At 35.7% G+C, this 17061-nt stretch overlaps 1 protein-coding gene across 2 annotated transcripts in view; it reads left to right on the forward strand.

The window, feature by feature from the left end:
- PCCA (propionyl-CoA carboxylase subunit alpha) overlaps positions 1-17061 on the forward strand; it is a 472769-nt gene that overhangs the window by 224534 nt on the left and 231174 nt on the right. For both annotated transcript variants that reach the window (XM_004384162.1, XM_023738522.1), the window contains 2 exons: positions 12682-12825; positions 14209-14283. In XM_004384162.1, coding sequence (XP_004384219.1) covers positions 12682-12825; positions 14209-14283 — 219 coding nt within the window. The remainder of the gene's footprint in view (positions 1-12681; positions 12826-14208; positions 14284-17061) is intronic.

Consider the following 17061-nt stretch of genomic DNA (forward strand, 5'->3'; position numbering starts at 1 on the left):
TTTATCTCAGCCCGTAAGTTTGCTCAAATTTGTTCCATACTTGTTTTTTGGTATATGACCTCTAATAGTTTATACTTACATAAAATAATTCTTGGTCAAAACATTCAGCTATTTATGTTTCCTTTTTGTAACTTAGATGACTTTCCAGGAAATTATGTTCTGTACCCTCAAAAAAGATTTTAAATGCGTTTCAGAAAAGCATTTAAATTCTTTTAAAACTTCATCGTATTACATCTGACAGTGCCTAATTCCATGCTATTTAATAAGCTATCACAACTTTGTTACATTTCTGTCTCCCACTTCATGTTTAATAACCACATTTCTTTTCACTCACATTTACTTCCAGTGACAGTAGTTTTGTCAGTTACCAGACAAATTAATCAATTTGTTCTGGTTTTTAGAATATAAGTATGTGAGGGGGGAATATTTGACGGTGGAGGATGCAACTGAATGGGAGCATGAAAAAAGAATCTTGGATTTCATAGTGTTCAGAAAATCATTCTTATGTATTTCAAAGATTGCTTTTCAATATTGTCAAAACAATTCAGATGTTCTTTTAATAGTAGATTTTCTCTTTCAAATTCTTTGTAACCTTAAATTGAGGCACATTCACCAAATTCTCTATCTTCTAAGCTATATGTTATCTCTAATTAGTGTTTCAGTTTGGAGCCTGGAGGGCTATAATTTTCTTTGTTCTATATTTTTTTCCCTCTGCAACTTCCTGATTGGACTGTCACTTTTTCCAGCTTCAGAACTTGTACTTTTTTTTCTGGTAACAGAAATGTAAGTAACATCTTTATTTTGCTAAATTCCCTTAAGAAGGAAGTTTGAAATAACAAATCTGATGTTTTCCATAAACAGCCATAGCACCAAGAGGATCAACAGATTTTGTGCATAAATACTGGATTTAGTTGATTGGTTTTGTTTTCAAGCTGGGCAAAGTTAATGTATCAGAATCATCTATTTTACTGGCACGTATACTCAGTATTCTGAATAATTGTCCTTTATCTAGTGGTGAGCCCCCTACTGAGGTTTTGTTGTTGTTATTTTTGGGGTTAGTAATACTAGGTTCTCCTTAAGTATTCTAAGTGGCAGTAGTCCTTCAAGTGGTTGAGGTTACAACCGTATCTACTCCTGAGGACAGGAAAAGCATGTCTCCTAGCACTTTCCTAGCCTCAAGGGCAGAATTCAACTTAACTCTTATTGCCTACTGGGACTCATTGGCAAAGAGATGAGGCAGTCTTTCGAACTTTTATTGACTTTCTCCCAAGAGTCCCTAGGTGTCTGCATGGTAAGCTCTCTCCATGATCTGTTCTTTTCACATTCTTCCCTGGAGTTTTCTGAAGGAGGTCTCCAGATTTTATCCAGCCCATGAAAGAGAAGAGCCCTTTACCAGTTCGTGGATGTTGCCTTTCCCCCAGATCTCAGTGCTTCATATATCCTCAGCTCTTCCATGACTCTGGAGGGACAGCTAATGTGGAATTTGGAATGGTGGGGTATTGAGCCATGTTTGTTTTCTTGTCTTTCCAAAGCAGGAATATCTAACCTGGGTTATATAGATCTCTCTAACGAGCTTTAGGAGATTCTGTGGACCCTCTGAAATTGGCTACACGGTTTTCTAGGGAGAAATTCATCGGATTTCTGGGTGCCAAAAAGTTTCAGGGCTGCTTTAGTTGAATTAATGGGGAACTCATTTAATTATTGTTTTTGTTAATTGCAAGCATCCCACTATTTTCACTTAATGCAAGTATATATCCTAGCTCTGCTACCAATTAGCTGACCATAGGCAAGTTCATTACCTTCTCTTTGATTCAGTTTCCTCATCTGCAAAATGATGGCAATTATAACACTTGTCTTATAGGATTACGAGCATTAAATGAGTTAATATATTTAAAATGCTCAGAACAGTGACTGGTTTGTACTAAACACTCATTCTTCTTATCAACTGTAATATATTGCATGCTATGTTTGCTAAATATTGCTTAACATTTTTACTATTTCTATTATTATTATTAATGTCCGCCAGTAGTCATTTTTTTAGATGCAGACTGAAGCACAAATGAAGTAATAACTTTGTCTTATTATTCTTCTGTCAGTTAACTGCAAAATTATTGTTAGAGATGAACAAACATACTTGAAAAATTAACCACTTTAAAAGAAATCTTTTCATCATAAAGATGATTGTGTGAGAGTCTGGAAGAAAAGTGGAGATGGAAATATTTCTCTAAAAAATGAAACTGATGGATAAAATGTGCTAAGTTAGGAAGCCACTTCTGCTTGTTTCTTTACTTGTGCTAAGATTAGTGTTGGGCTCTGAATACACTTTTCCAGATTCATACATGCTATGGATTGAATTGTCTCCCCCAAAGTATGCGTTGTAAATACTAACCTCTATGCCTGTGGTTATAATGCCATTTGGCAATGGGTTGTCTTTGTTACGTTCAAGAGACAGGATTAGTGTGGGGTGTGTTTTAAGTTAAACTCTTTTGAGATATAAAAGAGATTACACAAGCAAGTGAAGTAAGTGGAGATGGAGGAAGAGAGACGCCAAGCCACATGAAGGTCACCCAAGAGCAGAAGCTCAAAGACACAAGGACCTTCCTCCAGAGCTGACAGAGAAAGCCTTCCCCTAGAGCCGGCACTCTGAATTCGGACTTTTAGCCTCCTAAACTGTGAGAAAAGTGGGGCCTAGATGGAGGAGTAGTCAGATGCTTCTGGTGGACCCTCTTAAAACAAAGACCCGAAAAAACAAGTGAATTGATTATTATGGCAATCTGGGAGCCCTGAATATCAAAGGCAGAGTTGAGGAACTGAACTGAGTGGCACGGGGAGGGAGAGATGGGTCGGAAGCAGCAAGGAGTTGCCAGACCTGACCTGACGAGAGCCTGAGCCCTTCAGGCCTGATCAGCTTGGGGGCGAGTGGTGAGGCAGGCAAGCAGCCATGTTTGGGAAGCACGTTTTCTGCACTGGGAGAGACCCAGCGCCAGAGAGTCTACACGGCCACCCAAAACGAGTGAGAAGCAGCCCTCATCGGCGAAAGATAAGTACTTGCATACGGCTTACCGTGCGGATCAAAAACACCCCCCTTAGTGAAAAACCTCTCTCCCATTTACCTCCCCACTCCCTGCTCTGCACTGGGTTCTGGACCAGTTTCAGCAATTGCCGAGTCCCCTGGGCCGGAGGTAGGATCCATCACACAGCCGGAGCCATCCTCCCTGCTGTGGAGAGTGAAAAAATTAACAAACGGGAAAAAATAAACTGCCAGCTCCCCTAAGCCAGGAACCCAGGGTAGGCACAGCTCCTTTGCCTAGGCACAGGCATAAGGAATCCACGGACTTTGACTGCCTTTCCCCCTGCATAGGCTTGTGTGGGCCCATCTCAACAGCGTAGGCCCTCATTACCATAGTACAACAGGGTATATACCAGAAGTCTAACTTCAACTGTTTAACCTGTGAAGTGGCAGGTTCTTGACATTTGACACTGCTCTGCCCATTAAGCAGGGTCTTCACCTACCCACATCAGAGGCCGGAGGACTGGTGGCTCCACCCATGCCACCTAGCCACCTATGATGGGGCCCAAGAATAACAGGTACCCCCCAGTCCTTACAGCCAACAGCATTAGGTGCTCATAGTCCAGCTGCAGAACCCACCCACCTAGATGCTCTAGGGAACAGGGGCACACCTTCCTCCTGGACACTCAGTGGTGGCTGTCAGCCCCCTGCCTTGCTCATAGTGAGTCCCCCTGCTGCAGCCAGATGCCTGTGCCTACATCAGTCACCCATGCCTGTCTAGGACTGTAAGTGAGAGCCTGCACCACGCACTTGGTGGCTATCTACCTCGATACCTGAGCTGAATCCATACAGGAGGAGTGGGTGGACTCCTGAGCTCACATACCTAGTAACAGATCTAACCACCTGGTGATAGGACATTAGAGCTTCAAAGGTGCCAATAATCAAACTAGTTCATATGAGTAGCCTATTTGGGCATACCAAAACAAAACAAGAAGCTAAGACACAGTAAGCAAACATAAAATAAATGTAATAACTTATTGATGGCTCAGAGACAACAGTCAATATCAAATCACATAAAGCGGCAATCCATGATGGCTTCAGCAAGCTCCCAAAGTAAAGAATCAAGAAGTTTTCCAGAGGAGGAAAATTTTTTGGAATTACCAGAGGCAGAATACAAAAGATTAATATACAGAACTCTTCAAGAAATTAGGAAGGAAATAAAGCAAAACGCAGACCACGCAATAGATGAAATTAAAAAGATTAGAGAAGAGCATAATGACAAATTTAACAGACTGCAAGAATCCATAGAGAAACAGCAATCAGAAATCCAGAAGATGAACAATAAAATTTCAGAATTAGACAACTCAATAGAAAGTCATGGGAGCAGAATTGAGGCAATGGAAGTCAGAATTAGTGAGACTGAAGATAAAGCACTTGACACCAACTTATTTGAGGAAAAATCAGATAAAAGGATTAAAAAAAATGAAAAAACCTAAGAATGATGTGGGACTCTATCAAGAGGAATAACCTACGAGTGCTTGGAGTACCAGAACGGGCTGATAACAGAAAATACAGAGAGAATTGTTGAAGATTTTTTGGCAGAAAACTTCCCTGATATCGTGAAAGGTGGTAAGATATCTATCCAAGATGCTCATCGAACCCCACATAAGGTAGATCCCAAAAGAAAGTCACTAAGACATATTATAATCAAACTTGCTAAAACAAAATATAAAGCGAGAATTTTAAGTGCGGCTAGGGATAAACGAAAAGTCATCTACAAAGAAAAGTCAATAAGAACATGCTCGGACTACTCAGCTGAAACCATACAGGCAAGAAGGCAATGGGATGACATATATAAAGTCTTGAAGGAAAAAAACTGCCAGGCAAGAATTATACATCCAGCAAAACTGTCTCTCAAATATGATGGTGAAATTAGGGCATTTCCTGATAAACAGAAGTTTAGGGAATTCGCAAAAACCAAACCAAAATTACAAGAAATACTAAAGGGAGTCCTCTGGTTAGAAAATCAGTAACATCAGATAACAACCCAAGACTACAACACAGAGCAACCAGTTATCAACCCACATAGGGAAGACACAAAAGTATATCAAAGTTAAAACACTGAAAATAGGTAAACAGAGTCAATATGTAGAAGATGAAACATTAAAACAAAAAAGAGGGACTTAAAAAATGTAGACACAGACTTTGCATATGGAGAGGAAGTCAAGGCAATATAAAGAAATAAAAGACTGGTATAAACTTAGAAAAATAGGGTTAAATCTTAAGGTAACCACACAGGAAACTAACAATGCTACAAGTCAAAATAAACAACTAGAAAAATACAAAGACTCAGCAAACACAAAATCAACGACAATGAAAAGGATGAAAAGAAAATACATAAAGAAAAACGAGTCAGCATAGAAAATTAAGTGCAACAAAGAAACTGAACAACACACAAAAGAAGACATCAAAATGACAGCACTAAATTCATACCTATCAGTAATTACACTGAATGTAAATTGGCTAAATGCACTATAAAGAGACAGAGAGTGGCAGATTGGATAAAAAAAACACGATCTGTCTATATGCTGCCTACGAGACACACCTTACACTTCAAGACACAAACAAACTAAAACTCAAAGGATGGAAAAAAATGTATCAAGCAAACAACACTCAAAAAATAGCAGGAGTGACAATATTAATCTCTGACAAAATAGACTTTAAAGTAAAATCCACCACAAAGGATAAGGAAGGACACTATATAATGATTAAAGGGTCAATACACCAGGAGGACATAACTATAAAAAAAACTTATGCACCCAACAACAGGTTTCCAAAATACATAAAACAAACTCTAACAGCACTGAAAAGAGAGATAGACAGCTCCACAGTAGTACTGGAGACTTCAACACACCACTTTCGGTGAAGGACAGAACATTCAGAAAGAAGCTCAGCAAAGACATGGAAGAGCTAAAGGCTACAGTCAACCAACTTGATCTCATAGACATATACCAAACACTCCACCAAACAGTAGCCAAGTATACTTTCTTTTCCAACGCACATGGAACATTCTCCAGAATAGACCACATATTAGGCCATAAATCAAGCCTCAACAAAATCCAAAGCATTGAAATATCACAAAGCATTTTTTCTCACCATAAAGCCATAAAGGTAGACGTCAACAACAGAAAAAGCAAGGAAAAAGAATCAAACACATGGAAACTGAACAACACCTTGCTCAAAAACTACTGGGTTATAGAAGAAATTAAGGATGGAATAAAGAAATTTATAGAATCACGAGAATGAAAACACATCCTACTAGAACCTTTGGGACCCAGCAAAAGCAGTGCTCAGAGGTCAGTTTATAGCAATAAATGCACACGTCCAAAAAGAAGAAAGGGCCATAATCAAAACATTAACCCTACAGCTGGAACAAGTAGAGAGAGAGCAGCAAAAGAAGCCCTCAGGCACCAGAAGAAAGGAAATAATAAGACTTAGAGCAGAATTAAATGAAATAGAGAATAGAAAAACACTTGAAGAGTTAACAAGACCAAAAGCTGGTTCTTTGAAAAGATCAACAAGATTGATAAACCATTGGCTGGACTGAGAAAGGAAAAACAGGATGTGGGCCAAACCCCCAAGGAGACTCCCTTTCATCTGATTGGCTACTCACAGTATATTCAGTCATGGGAGTGATTACATTAAAACCCGATCATGGCCCAGCCAAGTTGACACACAATCTCAACCATCACAGTTTTCATTACCACTCTTGAATATAGCCAGGATTTTCAAAGTGAGTTTACATGAATGGTGTGTTGGGGCCTATTTCCCAACATACTTTCATCTTTATGGGTCCTGTGGATCAAAATCTAATAACTGTACATCTTTGTTTTGAAATCTTGTATTCTCCGGAGGTAGAAGCTCACAATTTTAATAGGTACATGTTGGATTCTGTTCTGGACAAAGAATCTCTTGAACCCAAAGAGCTGAACCAAAAGTAATGACATCAGTTATATCCTATCAGGTTGGAATAACAAAAAAAAAAAAAAAAAACAAGAAGGATAGAGATCTATTATGCCAAATAACCACTCTGTAACTCAATTTTATATAACAGGACAATTTCCTCATATTTCAATGGGTAATAATACTGCTTTGCTGAGTTGAATCAAACAAGTTCTGCTGACTAAAGATCGCTTTCACAAAGCAAGTCTTTGCAATGTCTGTCAATTTAGAGTTTATCTATTTAATAAAGATGTTACTTAAAATCATATTAAGATAACTTTTTTTAATATAAAAACTGCTAATATTCACTCACCATATACCTCTTGTGAATGTTTTATATGCCTTCTCTGTAAAATGACAATGGGATTTTGAGGAACAAGTTAATGCATATGAAGGAATTTTGTAAATTTTAAAGTGCCATACAAATGTTATTTATTGTTATGTCTGTTGAGTCTTATACTTTTTGAGGCATCTTTTGCTTTGACTAAGCAATTTGGTATCCATTGATGTAAAAGTTGATTTTTCATGAGCCACCAAACAATTACAACCAAATATCCCTTCCTTTGAGTAACTTTGATTGTTTAATTGCCCTCTTACTCAATAATGACCAAATTAACACCTTCATTGATCTGACCTCTCCACACTTTGTACTCTTTTTCCTGGTTTAGACTGCCGTTAATGTTAAATTTTATTTGAGGTTAATGAGTCTCGCTCCCCTTGAAAGGGACTTGTCTATTAATCTAGTTACCAATTTTTTAAGTTTTAAGAATTATGTGGTAAATATCACTATAAAATATTTAGAGTTTTAAGTTAGATGAGACATCTTTACTTAAATAATGTTTTGTAATACAAGAAAAAGGAGGTCTGGTGGCACAGTGGTTAAGCTCTTGGCTACTAACTGAAAGGCTGGTGGTTCTAACCCACCAGCTGCTCCAAGGGAGAATGATGTGGCAGTCTGCTTCCGTAAAGATTTACAGCTTTGGAAACTCTATGAGGCAATTCTACTCTGTCCTGTAGGGTCACTATGAATCAGAATCAACTCAGAGGCAACAGTTTTGGTTTTCTTTTTTGGAATATGAAAAAAGTTTTTCTAGTGATAATAGTTCCCTGTTTATTTTTAACTTTTTATTTTGAAATGATTTCAGACTTACAGAAAAGTTACAGCAGTATTACAAAGAATTTAACACCCTTTACTAACATTTTACCACATTGCTTTATCTATCTATATCTATCTAATCTATTATATTTTTAAATCTGAAACATTTCAGAGTAAATTGCAAGCATGGTACCCCTTTAGTCCTAAATATCTGCCTATATTTCTTAAAAACGAGGAAATTTGTTTACATAACCACAGTGCCATTATCAAAATCAGGATATTAACATTGATATTTTACTATCATCTAATTTGTATGCCTGATTCAAATTTCACCAATTGTCCCACTAATGTCCTTTTTAACAAAAGAAAAAAAAATTGTGGTTCAGAATCGCACATTGTATTTAGTTGTCTCATCTTTTTACTCACTGTCAATCCATAACAGTTCCTCGGTCTTTTTTTGTCAATCTTGGTTTTGACTTTTTTTTTTTTTTTAACACAGGACATTTATTTTGTACAACGCTTCTCATTTTGGGTTTGCGTTTTTTCTCATGATTAAAGTCAGGGTTACTGCAGAAATGCTGTTGTTCTTCTAAGAGCATTATATCAGTACGCAGCTGATGTAATTATCCCATTACTTTTGATGTCTACTTGATTTAAGTGGTGTCTCCCAGGTTTTTCTATTGTAAAGTGACAGTTTTTCCCTTTGTAATCAATGAAGTGTCTTATAGGAAGATGGAGCCCTGGTGGCACAGTGGTTAAGAGCTTGGCTGCTAACCAAAAGGTTGGCAGTTCAAATCCACCAGCCACTTCTCGGAAATCCTATGGGGTAGTTCTGCTCTGTCCTCTAGGGTCGCTATGAATAGGAGTCAACTCAATGGCTATGAGTTTGGTTTTTTTGGTTATAGGGAGATACGTTGAGAGTATGTAAATGGCTCGTCATACTTTCACTTACTACTTTTAACATACTTCCTAAGTTTTTTTAAATGGTAAGACTAAAGATAACAGTGGAAGTGTCAGAATTGATATTATAAGTTTTAGAATTGTGAACGTAGATAATGACAATATAATGTAGGAAACCTTTATTTTTTCTAGGTTCATTATTACTGAAATGTAACACATTAAGAACCCACAGGTGAGGTAAAACCTAATTAACCTCGCAGTTGTGTTTCACAAGCTTAGTTATTTATTTTGGGGGAGATAAGAATTTGAAGCACCAGATTAGTATGAGGGAGTGGTGAGAGGTCTAGACACAAATGCTAACAATAGTGACAGCTTGATGGTGGGCAGTAAGACAAGATTAAATTAAAATAGCAGAAGAGTTATAAAAAGCTAGCTTTTTGGGGACATTTAGTTATAGGTGTATAGAATTATACATATTTTTCTAGTCGCTGAGAATGAATGTGTTCCATAATAGGGCATTTAATGATTGTAGTTGTTTGTACCTGTTGGAACAAGAGATTCATGGCAAGATTTATAAACTAGAGTGCCAATATATTGATCTACAATGCAAGGTCTACTATCTGGTGGATCTTTTATTAATGTGTTTCTTGGAACTAGAACATTCCTGTTGGATAGGAAAATTATATATGAAGCCAGGTTCTCAAAAATTTCTTTGGTGAGTATGGAGTATTGTGACAATATGTCGCAGTATTTTGAGTGTTTGAGACAATGTTTCCAAAAGTGTGTTCAGTGGAATTCTCAACCCATAACGTACATTGTTGGTCTGTGGTTAAATAAGGTTGAGAAGTGCTATGTAATATTCTCCTCTTGGAGAGTCACAAAGCATATTGACATATTAATGATTCTGATGAGTCTTTCTTGGAAAAACCGGGTTAAGGTAGGTTAACTCAGTGTTCCGCCAATGTAAGTGGCAGAGATGCCTTGTTTTTCCCCACATAATAGCCCACAGAAAAGATTTCTGTAGTTAGAGTTTTCTTCTGAGAAGGACAAGATGAACTGATTGGCTTACCATACACTAATCTTTGACTCTTTTTTCTTTTTAAAACTTTTGTTCTAGTTGCCACCTTCACTTTCCATTGGTCCTCCCTCGCTCCCTCCCTTTTCAGATACTTTTAAAACTTCTGTCAATTTTTTTTCTTGCCTGGTAGCCATTTTGTTCGTTTGTATATGTCTGCTCTTGTCATTTAAGTATTAAGTTTAACTTGCAGAGGAAAACCGTATTTCTAAGTTGTTGGATGTGTGGAAGGATGTATGTGATTGTTTAATTGATGTTATGCTTACGAGATTCCTGATATTAATAATATAGTGTCCAGAGAAAATCTTTGACCTTCTTGTTGAATAGCTTTGAAATTCTATTAAAGTACATTTTAGGATGATTTCTTTCAAAAATATTTAAAGTGATAAATTTTACTTAAAAAATATATATTTCTATTACTTGAAAAATTCAGGCATATTAGCTTATTTTGTTGACTCTGACGTTTGTACTTAAATGGATTTTTGAAGACATGCTTTAAGTGAAGATTTTTGCCTTGAGCAGCTAGTTATTATTTTAGTTATCTACTTAATTACTTCTGTTTTGAAATATTTGTAGTTTAATCACTTAAATTGTAAAATGTGTGTTGTGTTTCTGTTGTATAGCTCTAAATTTGGAATAAAGTAGGTCCATTTTGGATCTCATTCAGAGTGAGTCTAATGAACTTAGGTTTCTACAGTTATAAAGAGGTCTTCTAAGGTAAAACAGAACTTCATAATAAAATTTGGATGCTCTTTAAACTTTCATAGTAGTATGTTTTATAGAAGATAACAATAGCATATAATTGTATAATTGTTCATATTTTCTATATGTTTTTATCTACATTTTCTGTGAGGAGGAACAGGAAAGGCCACATCATCTCTCAAGTGACATAAATTTTAGTCCTACCTCTACCACTTACTGTAGTTGTACCTCTGAATTTGCATTCATTCTTTCATTCATTTCAGTGTGTAGTGACGTGACTGATACATATGACATACTTTTGGGGGCCTGGCCATAGGGGAAATTTAATCATTCACTTACTTAAAAAACAGTTTTTTCTCACCTAACAGGGTTGTGTGAATAGCATTTATATAACGTCTTTGACACATAGTAGGTGTATCTTTTGAATAGAGTGGTGAGATGCTTTTCACATGAAATTTGTTTCTAGCAATAATAGAGCGTCTAGGTGCTTGTTACTTTCTCATTGTATTTATCATATAGAATCTTATTTCTATTTTATTTGTCACAAAACAATGATTTGCTTTCAGAAATACATATTTTAAACTACTTATTCAGATCTTTATTTAGTGTCACATTTATTTTACAAAGGGTAGGTACTTACTTTAGTGATGATTTGTCATTAAAATTAAGTCAAAAAGTCTTAAAATGTTGTTGCTACTGTAAACAAACCCATAACACACACAGAGCTAATTATGGATGCCATCTGTTTGTTTTACAAAGCTTTTTTTTTTTTAATCCATGGCATTGTCTGCTTATGATAAGCTTCAAGATTATTATGATGACTAAGTCCCTTCCGTCAATTAGTGTAGTTGAAGATGAGACAATTCATTTGTTCACTGACCTTTTCCTGTGTCAGAGTGTGTGAAATATGACGTAGCATGATAAAGAAACTGCTGAAGCGCATTTAAAACATATATATATATATTTTTTTTTTTTGGAGAAAAAAATTCGTATAAAAGCAGCAGATGTGGCCAAGTTTTATTCAAAGTTGTGAAACTTTATTCAAGGTTTTAGATGAAAGATTATCTGGTCCTTTAGTGCCGTAAGTGGCTTTATTTTGACCCATCTAGATCTAAACCTAAATCCTAAGATTTGTAAGTGATCATTCAAGTTTATAATGATGTGTATCTGTGTTAGTGTACCTGTATATGCAGGTGCATGTTTTCTACATGTAAATCCCATGTGTTGGTGTGGAAGACCAGATATCCTCATGACAGCATCAACCAAAGTAGTTATCAGTAATTTGCTGAGAGAGCAGAGTGATTTTCCTGGCTCGGTTTTGCTATTGTGCATGCTAAGCACTACCCAAGTAAGTCTAGAGGGAAAAAACTCTGAAGGATCCATCTGCTGCTTTCTGCTACACTGCACTGATGTAAGATTACGCTAATCTGGTTGCTTGTCAGGACAGGTTAGTGAAAGCATGCAAGTGAGTGAGACTTATGGTAGACTAGTGCTTTGGAAAATCATAAGCTGTCCCTGTAGATGCCATGTTAAGTGTAGCTGAATGGGTTGATTATCAGCCACACTGAGGATTGCAGCTAACTATGTGATTTAGGCTAAGAATTAGTTTCCAAATTAAAATTGTTAAATATTTTCTGGGGGCTAAATCTAAAATAAATTTGGGAAAAGTGGTACAGAGAGTTTACAGATACTTTTCAGGATTTGGAGTTTCTTATCATGCTTTGTATTGTGTTTCTTCTTTAATTTTATTCTCTTGTTTAGAGGGTTTTTCTGTCACATATGGTTAAATGTTAAATATAATTAACCTCATTTTATCAAGAGTGAAAATTTGCCTTCTTTATTTGTATTTATTTACCTTTTTCTACACCTGTTGACTGGCAGATCTTGCCCTTGCAGGTTGAGCATCCTGTCACAGAGTGCATTACTGGCCTGGACTTAGTCCAAGAAATGATCCGTGTTGCTAAGGGTTACCGTCTCAGGCACAAACAAGCTGATATTCCCATCAACGGCTGGGCCGTCGAGTGTCGGGTTTATGCTGAGGTAAAATGAATGATGTTGGGAGGGCGGGTGATTGTTGTGTTCAGAGTCGTAATACCAGGTATAGCTAAAGAATAAGGGAAAGTTAGGGTTGATAACTTTCTGCTAAGTGTTTCACTATGTGATCCAGAATTGAACCAGAAACATTGTTTAGATACTTTTGACATGATATAAAATAGTTTTAAAGAATTGAGTTTAATTCTTCGTTTATTATTTCTGGAGGGGGAAATAACTACCAATTAGTTTAAGAGGCAACACAGCAGTAGGTAAATATTCTTGAACTTGAATGGACCATCTTTTGTTTTATTTTTTCCCCCAAACCTTATTAGTAATAAATAGCATTTATTTCTGTGTGTGTGTGTGAGTGTATGTTTAAGAGTCTGCCCTGGGTACATCTTAATTGTTAATTCAATATTTACTGAACATTTTTGACTATTTTTTCCTAATAATTTTGTCCCTTTTGATTATGTGAAAGTAACAATTGAATTTTAAGTTTTAAGGGTTTTAGTAAAATGTGTACTTTTCATTTATAATGTCAATAATAAGTTTTAGTCATAAGTGAAAACTCAGTTTAATACTTTCCTGTTATTTTATAGCTATATACTTGGATAGTAAAGCAGTCAACAAATGATTAAAACAGGACTGCAAGTCAACATTTGTACTGCCATCTACTTTTGAATATCAAAGCCTGCCTATGGAAATAAAAAAAATTAGTTACAATATCTGTGTTTAAGAATGCTGAAAGTTTTTAAAGTTCTTTTTTAAAGATTGTGAAAAATATACTTTGGCTTGCTTATTATTGCTCTTGGTTTTTGCCATATTTTAACTGTTATTCTTCTATTATTATTGTGACACTGATCATATTTATTATTTATTCTGATGACCTAAGATGTTTACAAATGGAGTACATATCTAGTAGCATATGCAAAATTTTTTTTCGGGTCTTTATTTGAAGAACTAAAACTCTCAAATTTTTCCGTATGTGAGCTATTTTGAGAAGTAAAAACAAAAGCAAAAAAACCAGTATTGTTTGTGCACCACATTTGTTGTTGTGAACTTGAGTATGTTTTGATGTAGAACCGAAGTTATTTTATTTTTGCCCTAGCCATTCCAACAAGGTTTTATAAAAATTTGGAAATTTACCAATTTCAATATAGTACAGTTAAGGGCACGCTAAACTCTGCTCCCAGTTATGTTTGATTTTTAACTAAACTTCTAAATTGTCTAGAATGAGCATAATAAGACAGTAATATTCTGCAATCTGTTATTTAGTAAATAGTGTATGTTGACAATAGACCTGTAAATGCTTCTTCATTTTTTAAATATTTAACCTTACTTGTGCTGACTTGTAATTCAAAGACTGCTTCCTTTTCTTTGAACTTTCAGGATCCCTATAAGTCTTTTGGTTTACCATCTATTGGGAGATTGTCTCAGTACCAAGAACCAGTACATCTACCTGGTGTAAGTCATTAAGCTGTAACATCAAGTGAGGAGTTAAAATCTTGATTTATGTTGTGCTTTTATGTTAAAGCATGTCAAGACCAAAGGGTATAAATTGAAGGGCAAGTGAAACTCGTGGAAATCATGGTCTTTTTCTTGGTTTTGTTATTTTTAATATTTTCTAGTTTATGGTGTACAGGAAAACCAGAGTTCACTTGACGGGAAATCCAGAGCTATCTGATGATAAAAATGGTAGTTTCCAATGTTCCCAATTCTTTGGAAATTTTTAATGTAAAAGATGATGGGATTCTGGAATGAGAAATGGCTTTTTTGTGTGTTGCAATTTCATCTTTTCAAGAAATCTAAACTAGCTCCCTGTGTAGTCAGATGTCAGGAAATTCAAGCACAAAATCAACTCCTTAATTGAAGTGGATTAAGGAAAACAGTGTGCCTCATTCTATTGTGTCATGGACTTTAAGAAGTACATATTATTCATGCCAGTGTAAAAAAAAATGGTCACTGTCCACTTAATCTGTACTTTTTCTACATTTAATAGCTGTTCTTTAAATCGTTTTTGTTGCATAAAAAGAACAAGGACATACCCTTTTTCTTAATCAAGGTAACAAGTGCACAGATATAGGACATTATATTGGCTACTGGATGACAAGGCTGTACCATCTGTGAATATGATTACTCAGTTTGATTACTTGCATGAAGATGGTGAAAGATTACAGGAAGAATTCTAAATTTGAAGATGTTATTGGATATATGATTTATTTCACTTTTTAAATTGTCTTTGCCCATGTGCTTTCTAAAGGGACTTGACCCTTTCTAGGCTTGGAGACTTCATGCTGTGTTCAAAGCCTGAAGGCAGAAAAAAAATTGTAAAGATTTAACAGGCATTATGTGACGTTGAGTAGCAGATGAGAAAACAAGTGTCACAGGGACATACCTAAACATTTTTTTAATCAAACAAAAAAAGTATTAAATAAGAATTCATAATGATTACTCTCGTTGTTAGAAGTTTTCACCATGTTGTAATAGCTAACAGGAAGGATGTCAAACATTTTGCCCTCACAAGTTTTTGCAATTTGCAATTTTCAAACGTGAGACCTGTTGAAAGTACAAGTGATAATGGACAAACTATACCCCCTACAGTCTTTGTCCCACCAAATCTTTCTTCAATTAATGCTGCAGCAGGAGTTTTATGTAATAACATTTGCAGTTGTGAGCCATCCGTAGAAAGAAAAAACAATTAAAATGCCTTAAATGTTCTGCTTACTGCTGTTATTTGCTTGCATGAATGTTGCATGTCAGCTAAATGGACCAAGGAATAGATAAAGTGATTGGGTGCAGGAGAGTGCACACTAAGCTTTGTCTATCATTATTGCTGGGAGCAATCAAATTGATGTCAGCAGGACAGTAGATGCGTTGACAGCTGTAATTATGTATCTCCATGGTGATCACTTTTGGCCTGTCATGGAGGCCCACGAGTCCCCTCCCTTGCAAGCATTTAATCAGATTGGGCTGTCACTTGTCAGGTAGACATGGCGGGCTGGGAGTTGTTTGTGCTTACGGGGAGAGGTGAATTGAGAATGAAGGGTGGGAGGCATCTGATAGTTTCACAGGGTCCACTGTGGTACTGAAGAAAGAAATTTTAATTTGCTAGGGATTTCTGAGCAACAGTTTTGAGAAGCTCATAGAGGTGCTTGGGTGTTTTTGGTGGTGTTTTTATTGTTTGTTTTTCTTCCTTCCCTTATTAAAACTCGATCATTCAGTTTAACTTGGGAAATCATTTTTGGCTCTTACCTTCTTTGGTCACAGGAATACATACTTGGGAGTTAACTTATGGTTTGTACTTTTCACGTGCTTCTTTAAGCATAAGATTTATTTATATGGCAAAAGGAAGATTTTCTTTTTGGTCTCTGATCATCAAATTTTGTAAATTTATTATTTGTAGACTGCACTTTTGTTTTGCTCAGAAATTTGGTTACAATTCATTGACTTACAATGCCAGTTTGCAAAGCCTTTGTTTCTTTGGAGGAAGGGAGACTTGATTTGACTTTTAATTGATTGCTAGAAATAAAAACATAGCTGGTTATTATTTATAAAAAGCTACATAAGCAGTAAATTATGAGAGTTATCTTGCTTTGTTACAGTTTTAAATTGGAAATGTTGATTTGCTTATATGAGATTATCATATTTGGTACATCTTGATTTTACCTTATGTATTTTTAAATTAAAATGACATACCTTCTATGATCATAATTTTAGTACATAGCAAAGACACGTTTATACTTAGGAACCCTAGGTAACCTAACTTTTAGGATAGTGTTATTAAGGTAACTAAAATTTTAAGTTATAAACTGTAGGGTAGTACTATAAATATTCTTTATGGTCTGTGTTATTTTATCAGTAGGTTGAAAATCAAAGTTCCACATTAGCTTTGTAGCAGTTTATGTGACAAATAGTAAGATACATTTAAAGTCAAAAGTTGTAGAACTTATATGAATCTCAGTTTTAAACACAGCATTAGCAAACATGCTATGTTTTTAAAGATTGTATGGTGGTAAAAATTATTTCTGTAACTTTTTGCTACTAACATCAAGAAAATGAAAGTTCAGAGGTATCTTTTTTATTGTCTAATCTGATTGCCAGTTGCCATTTGGGGACACTTCAAATGTGGGGAGAAGGTAGACTGTGATTTTCTGGCTTTCAGAGCTGCTCTGTTAATTCTTTTCTAGTTTTTGTAAACATTGTGAATTTCATAGAACTTTAGTTTATGTCCTAAAGTATAGT

The sequence above is a fragment of the Trichechus manatus genome, unplaced genomic scaffold (genome assembly GCF_000243295.1).
Source record: "Trichechus manatus latirostris isolate Lorelei unplaced genomic scaffold, TriManLat1.0 scaffold00118, whole genome shotgun sequence".
Lineage (NCBI taxonomy): Eukaryota > Metazoa > Chordata > Mammalia > Sirenia > Trichechidae > Trichechus > Trichechus manatus.